The following is a 7,658-nucleotide window of genomic DNA, read 5'->3' as shown; positions in this document are numbered from 1 at the left end:
GAGAATGATCTAGTAGTTGAATTTGTAAGACCAATGCATAGACTATCGTGTCTGTAAAAGACAAAAAATGTTGGATCGGAAAGTATGGACAAATGATTTAAACAAATTTTAGGGGCAGATAATTCGGCCGTATATTGCCATAAGGTTTAGTTCATAGGCTAGATTAAGGGTTAGTTTAAAGTTAAGATTAAAATTTAAATTAAGGTTTAAAAAAAGGGAAGGTAAAGTTTTTTGCTAAGATTAGGGTTACGGTTAAGATTAAGGTAAAGTTTTGATAAATGTTATGTTGATATTTTGAATTAATTGAACAGTTTCCATTTTATTTATGGAATAAGCCTTGATTTAGAATTGAAAATAAGCAAATATCTTAATTTCAAAATTCATTTTAATACATGAGTTTTTGAAGTACATTTTAAAATTTTATATATTTTCAAATATCTTAAATTTAAAATTCATTTTAATACATGGATTTTTGAAGAACATTTTAACATTTTATATATCAAAATATTCTATTTGTTATTAGAAAAACAATTTTCAGTCAATCTGTTCAGGAGCTTCCATTCCGAAACCATGAGGGTGTCCAGGTTGAAACCTAGGAATCAAAACAATAAAATCAAATTAATTAATTCATGTATAAACCATCGTAAGTATGCATTTTATAGGTGTTTTACATTGCATAATAAACAGAATTTTGACACAAAAATACCTTGTGGCGCCATGAATACGATTCTCCACCATAATTAAATCGAATTTCGTCCTCTACCTCTATATCCTTCTTTGCTTTGAATATGATGTGTTGTTTTTCGCCTTTTTCAACGAGTTTTGGAAAAATATTAGGATGGCAATGCTCGTCATTAATTAATCTGCCAAGGCTTCCATCGTCTACAGATGCGTCTATTCTAGAAGTAAATTAGTTTCTTTTAAATTTAAATGAAAGATGAAGGATACATTCTGCTGTGAAAATGATTAAAAACTACTCACATCTTCAATTTGCCATTGAAATTAAATTCAAAGAAATAGGTATCATCCTCGTCTTCAAGGAATGGACCTTCCCTCAATTTGCCTTTGTATTCCAGCAAAGGTTCACCTTTAGAGAACTTCTTCCTTGCAAATACACCATTTCCTGTAATATCAACATTCAAAATGTATCATTGATTCTATTATCTATACTCAGTGTACACAATTTACAAGTATTTTCAATTTTGTACCTATCTCATCATTAATATATTTCACCATGAAGTTAGAATCATCAATTAAATTAAGGACATCAGTCTCTTTTTTAGCTAAGTGTCTTCTTGGATAGCTTCTCAAGGTCTTAAATGGCCGTGAAATATGTGCAGAGTTTTTCTTCTCTGTAGTCAGTTCGACCTGATTGGAGACCTTGAAATTACTGTCGACAATATCATAACTAGGTTGCATTTGATTAGTTGGCATCTCCAAGGGCTCTGAAATTATATCCATTGAGTTAGGGGATACAGCGTTTTCTTCATCAATGAAAGATGATGTGCTTGACTTCGGAATTGATTCAATTTCTCTAGGGATAAGTCTAGTATATGTCTCATTTACAGATAAAACATGACTTTGAGTTGAATGAGCTCTTGCAGTGTTTGAAGGACGAATTAAAACGACCTTACACTGAGAAATATGCCTGTCTAGAATTTCTTTCAGAAATGTAGAGCCCAGAGATTCATCTTTAGGAGTTTTCCATAATTGGTCCCAACGGTGCCCTAGTAAATGATCTGTGAAGAGAACCATTTTCTGTGTCATTTCATATTCAAACGATTTGACTTTCAGTGAAACGGTCATCTTGATTTCTTCTTTTATTTTGTCCTGGATAAAAAACTCATTGCTAATTTCCCTGAAGACGTCCTCTTTCAATACTTTCATTTCTTCCATAATCATCACTTTCGTGTTTTCCATCACCAGACTCTTCAATGAGGTTATCTCTTTGGTAATAATATTGTCCAGCTCAGATATTGTAACATATTCTATTGAAAATATAATTAATTGAATTATGCACCTTGAAAATTAAAATACTTTTTCCTTTAAAAATGATTTGTTTTTAGCTTAATTTAATGTGTAAATATAGTTACCGTTCTCTTTTTCTGCGTTTGTGTCACATTCCATTTTCAACTGAAACACATTTTAAACCATGTAATTTATTTCTAACATTGAAAATGCACTGGTTTATATTGACCCTACAACAACTTCGATTCTACATATTCACCTTCTTTTCGATCTCTAGCGACAAACAATATACATTTATTAAAAACACAACCAAAAACACACACACACACACACACACCCTCTCCCTCACACACACACACACCCTATTTAGTGTAAATCCAAAATTTAAACAATAATTAATTATGACGGTAAATGTGACAAGTATAATACAAAAAGATACCTAGCGGATATTTACATAATTCATTGACATAAACATATTTTCCAGAACTCACCTGATTTGAATACATACTAAACCCTTTTGTGCTCTACTTAAAAACCAACAGCCAAGTAAACATTCAAACTCAACCTGAAAGACATTATTTAACGATATATTTAGCTATACAGACTCAAACTTCGGTATAATCTTATGATTAGAGTTAATGTTAAGGTTAAGTTCAAGATTAAGGTTAAGGTTAAGGTTAAGATTCAGATTCAGGTTAAGGTTAAGATTAGGTTAATGTTTTGAATTTTAGGTTTTGCGTATGATTAAGATGAAGTTTAAGGTTTGTATAAAGGTTAAGTTTAAGACTAAAGTTAAGGTTAAGGGAAATATTAAAATTTTTATTACATTTCCATTTAAGTTAAACGTTCATATTGAATTTATAGATCAAGTTAAGGTCAAGTTTGTCTTAAGGTTAAGGTTAAAATAAAGGCTTAAATTAAGAATAAGATTAAAGTTACAGTTACGCTTAAACTTGCAGTTAAGGTACGCTCACCTATGTCTTTACCTTAAATAAACACATCTTATGCGGCTACAATAATTTGAATTTTTTTACCAAGAGGTTATTATTGATATCACAATAGTCTAACACCTCACCTTTATCAAAATAATTGACTTCTCTAGCCCTGCCGTTAACCTAACCTGCTAACCATTCCTCCAACGCTGATGAAGACGCTTATCTGTAACCTTAACCCTAACCTTAAACCCTTACCCAAACAAACCTTATCCAGTTTATTACGTGTACATTCCAATTAATCGTTATGTAAAACTTGAAGTTGGAAGACATTGAAATGACAGACAACGAGGTCGAATCAGCATATATCACGACAGGTAAGGAAAATACCGAAGAAGTCATCAGGTTTGGCTTGAATCCAGCTAACATACTTACCAGAACTGAACCAATTAGAATAAGAGACTGTACGATTCCACGTGTCACTCAAACCTTGTGGTATGACTTCGATTTTGATGTGGACGGTATAGTGGCAACTTTAGAACGATTTTCAGATATTTCAGCTTCATTCACGTATTTAGGAATTCTACCAAGAGAGAAATTTAGTCTTATTAAAGTCTATAACATTGTCAGGAAGCATTTGCCCCTAGCCAGTTTTTCGAGAAGGGGGCTTGAATGTTTAAGATGGAGTGTGAGTACAAAAATGTTTGAAGGTGATGGTTTTGAATTTCATCTCGCTCTATTACCAAAACCTCAACGGACACATTTTACACATGTGAATGAATCACTTCTTCAAAAATATCAATACGATTTTTACGATACGTTCCGAAATAATTTTTCGAAGTGTATTCAATCCTTGTCGCCAGCGGATATATCTAGAGGTACATTTAAGAAAAATTCAATTAAAAATATCCGGAAATGGAGAGTGTTACCAGACGACAGGATTCTTGTGTTACGTCTTTTAGATGAAGCACTTCAAATAACGCTGCATAAAGAGGAATTTGAGGTAACAGTATTAGCTTTTCAATTAGGTCAACATGATACTTCGGATGAAATCATCGTGAAAGCATTTGATGTGAACAAAGCTACTATTTCTATTCATGCTGCGATAACCATTTCATCCAAGTTCTTTGATCAACATTTATTATGGTCAAGATTCGGACTACAAGATATTGTCGGTGAGCGTGGAACATTTACTACAGCACTCACTTTGAGTTCCTGTGCAAACTTCCAGACAAACTTAGACGGAAGAATACTTGACATTACTCAAGAACTACGACAAATTTGTAAAACTCCTCATGTCTTAAATTTTGTTCAATTCTATGCCGACACTCCACATTTGAGTGCATCGTATATTCATCCAACGTTTGGATGCATAGTTTCTACAGGTATTCTTCATAAGGAAATAATAAAAAGTTTAGAAAAAAAAAGCAAAGAGTACTTAGATATATGTGAAGAAAACTGCCTTAAACTGGTCAAGGTCAACGCTAGGGTTGAAATTGTTGCCTTGCAACAGAACAGTTCAAAAACAATTATCGCAAAAGACTTTATCGATTGTTCTGTGCTACAAAATCTAATTGCAAAGTACCCACTGTTGGTGCCATTTTCGAACAAAACATCATCACCAGATCCTCAACTGACTTTTTCTGCTTTTATATGCAGTATACCAAAGCATATTCATCAGACATTATTCACTTTGTTCGAAGAGAAAAAAAAACAAAGGTGGTTTTTTTGATGTTTGGAAAGCATATCAATACGAAGTTGCCAATGAAAAATTCTGGAGAGGAAAACCAAATTCAGTACTTGACAATATTTTTGCGTCAAATCTTGGACCGGGGGGATCCTCTCCTGACAGATCACTTACTTGGGAAAATGGATTCCTATGTCTTGAAAATAGTGAAGTAAGTGCACTAAACAATAGAAGTACCCCTCCGCTGAAGTTTATAAAACTATCCAAAATAGAAGAAAACAGAATTCGACGTATATTCAATTTTTCTGACGTTTTGAAAAGTGGCGATGTAGTAATTGGCAAGAGAGCTGTCTTAATCTTAATTCAAGACATTATGGCTGATCCTTACAGAATAGCAAATTGTGGTCACTCTCTTTTAGCAAACATGAGAGGTAAAACTTTCCCAGGAGGGGGGAGATTTTCTGGATCCATCTCCTTGTTGGACTTATGCAACAAACTTTGCAACAAACTACAATATAAGCACCCATATGTATTTAAGCGGGTCTTAGAATTAATAGAAGAAGAGGGTAGAAATACTACAGATATTTTGATAAAGGGATTTCAAAGTTTAGATATTACATACTTCCCTGATCTATCATTTTATGACGGGAATAGAAATCCTAAAATAGCTTGGAGAGGAAATGGGTATTTGAAAATTCTATATGAACAATCTGGCCAAATTTCTACTGAAAAAAGCATAGAAGTCACCAATCTTGTTATCCATTCTCTAGAATCAGAAGGATTAGTTCATTCTTCAAAATTCCGAGACATTGCAAAAGACAATAATTTTTCCTTTCCATGGATTTCGGAGGTTCTTTGCAATTTGATGGAAGAACGTATCAACATTCAGTTGTTGACAGAAATTTGTACATATGTGTCATGCATAGGTTTGATGCAAAATAACTGGTATGTTTCCTACGAAAATTTCCAAAAACATCATTTGAAGATCCACAAGAAACTCCCAAATTTGACACATACCCTTCAGAATCATGAAATTCTTTCCAAATTTAGACTGCAAATTTTCCCTCATCTTACAGTGATGAAGTTGCATGATAATCTTCCGTATTTAATATCTAAGCCTGAAGTAATGTATGAGAGATCTGAAAAACTTAATGATGACTCTGAGAATGAAGACAGTTCAGGAGAGGTCGAAAGATTCGAAGATATGAACCCTAACACTGATGATTTACCAGTTAATGAAATTCAGAGAGAGAATATTCAAAAGGTACCAAGAAAACACTGTACAGCTGGATTTCGAGGCCGCTGGCAAGGGTTGGAACTTGAAATCTTACATATTGTTAAACTAACAAAACCAAAGTCTCTTAACGCTGCATACAACTTCTACTTGAAACTGTGCGATGAAAGAAATGTTGTGGACAGAAGCTTCTTCTCTTTTAAGCACAAATTCAAAAACATACCTTGATTGCTTTTATTTTATTCGTGACAAAGAGAAAATAAAGGAAAAAAATATTGAACACAAAATACTATTAATTTTCTTTGTCACTTTAAAAGAAAATGATATCAACTCATATTGTTAAAGTCAAAACAAGCAATATAAATAATAAAACATGTACATGTTTATTCTATAGCATACCAAATATTTGTTAAAAATGTGATAATGTTCATTCTCCACAATACAGTTATTTTAATTTGAAAATTTGAAAATTATTGAAACAAAACGGAAAATGACATTAATTCAGTCCTGGGAGAATATTGTCAGTGTGAATAAATTTTTCAAAACTTCAGTTTAAAGAGAAATGGACACAATATCACCTATTTCTTTTAACAATGAATTTTAATGTTTACAGCTCCTAATTCAAGCAAATCAAATGATCAGCAAAAATTTGAAAATCATTTGTTGATTTGTAAAGGAGATTCAGAACGTAAGAGTCATCAAAATATAAGCAAGACTTGTGCCTTGTTTTTGTTTACATGTAGAAAATATCATACTTATAATATTAAGAGATTCATCAAATCAATAGAAACTGTGTAATCATATTTAGAATTAACTTCTTTATTGAGAATATCTGCTTTGAAAAATCATTTTAGAATATTTAACCTATGTAAACAATAACATGGAACGTACCTTGTTTAATGAACAAAGGTTTGGGGTTCTAAATCTGTCTTGTATGTCTACTACTGAGAGTCAAATTTTTGCTCATCATTAAAAAAAGGCAAATTAAAAATATTTGGACAAACATATTTATAATTTTCTTTGTCAATTCAAAAAAAAAAAAACAAAAAACAATGATATCGACTCATATTGTAAAAGTCGAAATAAGCAATGTACCTGTTTATAATATTACATTGTATATGTTCATTTTATAGCATACAATAAAAAAGTTGTTAAAATGTCATAATGTTTACTCGCTCAAATACAGTTATTTTAAGTTGAAAAATATTTAAAATATTGAAACAAAACTTAAAATGATCTTCATTGTCAGAGATTATTGGAAATGTGCAAACACTTTCAAACCTTCAGGTTAAAGGGACAGGACACAATTTCAACTTTTTTTTTTTAAATAAATTTTAATGTTTACAATTCCTAATCAAAGCAAATCAAATGATCAGCAAAAATTTGAACATCATTTGTTGATTTACAAAACAGATGTAGAACGTAAAGGCATCAAAATTTAAACAAGACTCGTGCCTGAATTTTCTTTACGCATAGAAAGTATCATACTCACAACATAGTCGAGATTCACCAATTCACTACAAATTGTGTAATCGTCTTTAGAACTAGCTTCTTTATAGAGAAATTATGTTTTGAAAGATCATATTAATGTATTTAACCTATGTAAACAAAAACACGGAACCTTAATTTTTTTATTTGACAAAGGTTTGAGGTTATAATTCTGTCTTGTATCTCTATTACTGGTATACAAATTTTTGCTTATCATTGAAATGTTACAAAATAAAAATAATTGGACAAAATATTTCTAATTTTCTTTGTCAATTAAAAACAAAACCAAACTAAAAAACAAAAGAAAAAAAACCACAATGATATCGACCCATAATGTAAAAGTCGGAAA

At 31.5% G+C, this 7,658-nt stretch overlaps 1 protein-coding gene across 1 annotated transcript; it reads right to left on the bottom strand.

Moving 5' to 3' along the window:
- Window positions 1–534: 534 nt before the first annotated feature.
- Window positions 535–2,127, bottom strand: LOC133177205 (uncharacterized). The gene is made up of 5 exons (XM_061312285.1): window positions 2,094–2,127; window positions 1,209–1,988; window positions 982–1,123; window positions 726–899; window positions 535–592 (listed from the first exon to the last, which is right to left on the bottom strand). Exons 1-5 carry the CDS (start codon window positions 2,125–2,127, stop codon window positions 535–537), a joined length of 1,188 nt encoding a protein of 395 aa, XP_061168269.1.
- Between the last annotated feature and the right edge of the window lie 5,531 nt (window positions 2,128–7,658).

This window comes from Saccostrea echinata, unplaced genomic scaffold (genome assembly GCF_033153115.1).
Source record: "Saccostrea echinata isolate AGI-Se365-2 ecotype Australia unplaced genomic scaffold, CSIRO_AGI_Sech_v1 ptg000100l, whole genome shotgun sequence".
Lineage (NCBI taxonomy): Eukaryota > Metazoa > Mollusca > Bivalvia > Ostreida > Ostreidae > Saccostrea > Saccostrea echinata.
Note: the sequence above shows the minus strand (reverse complement) of the source record. Positions and strands in the feature narration are given on the sequence as shown.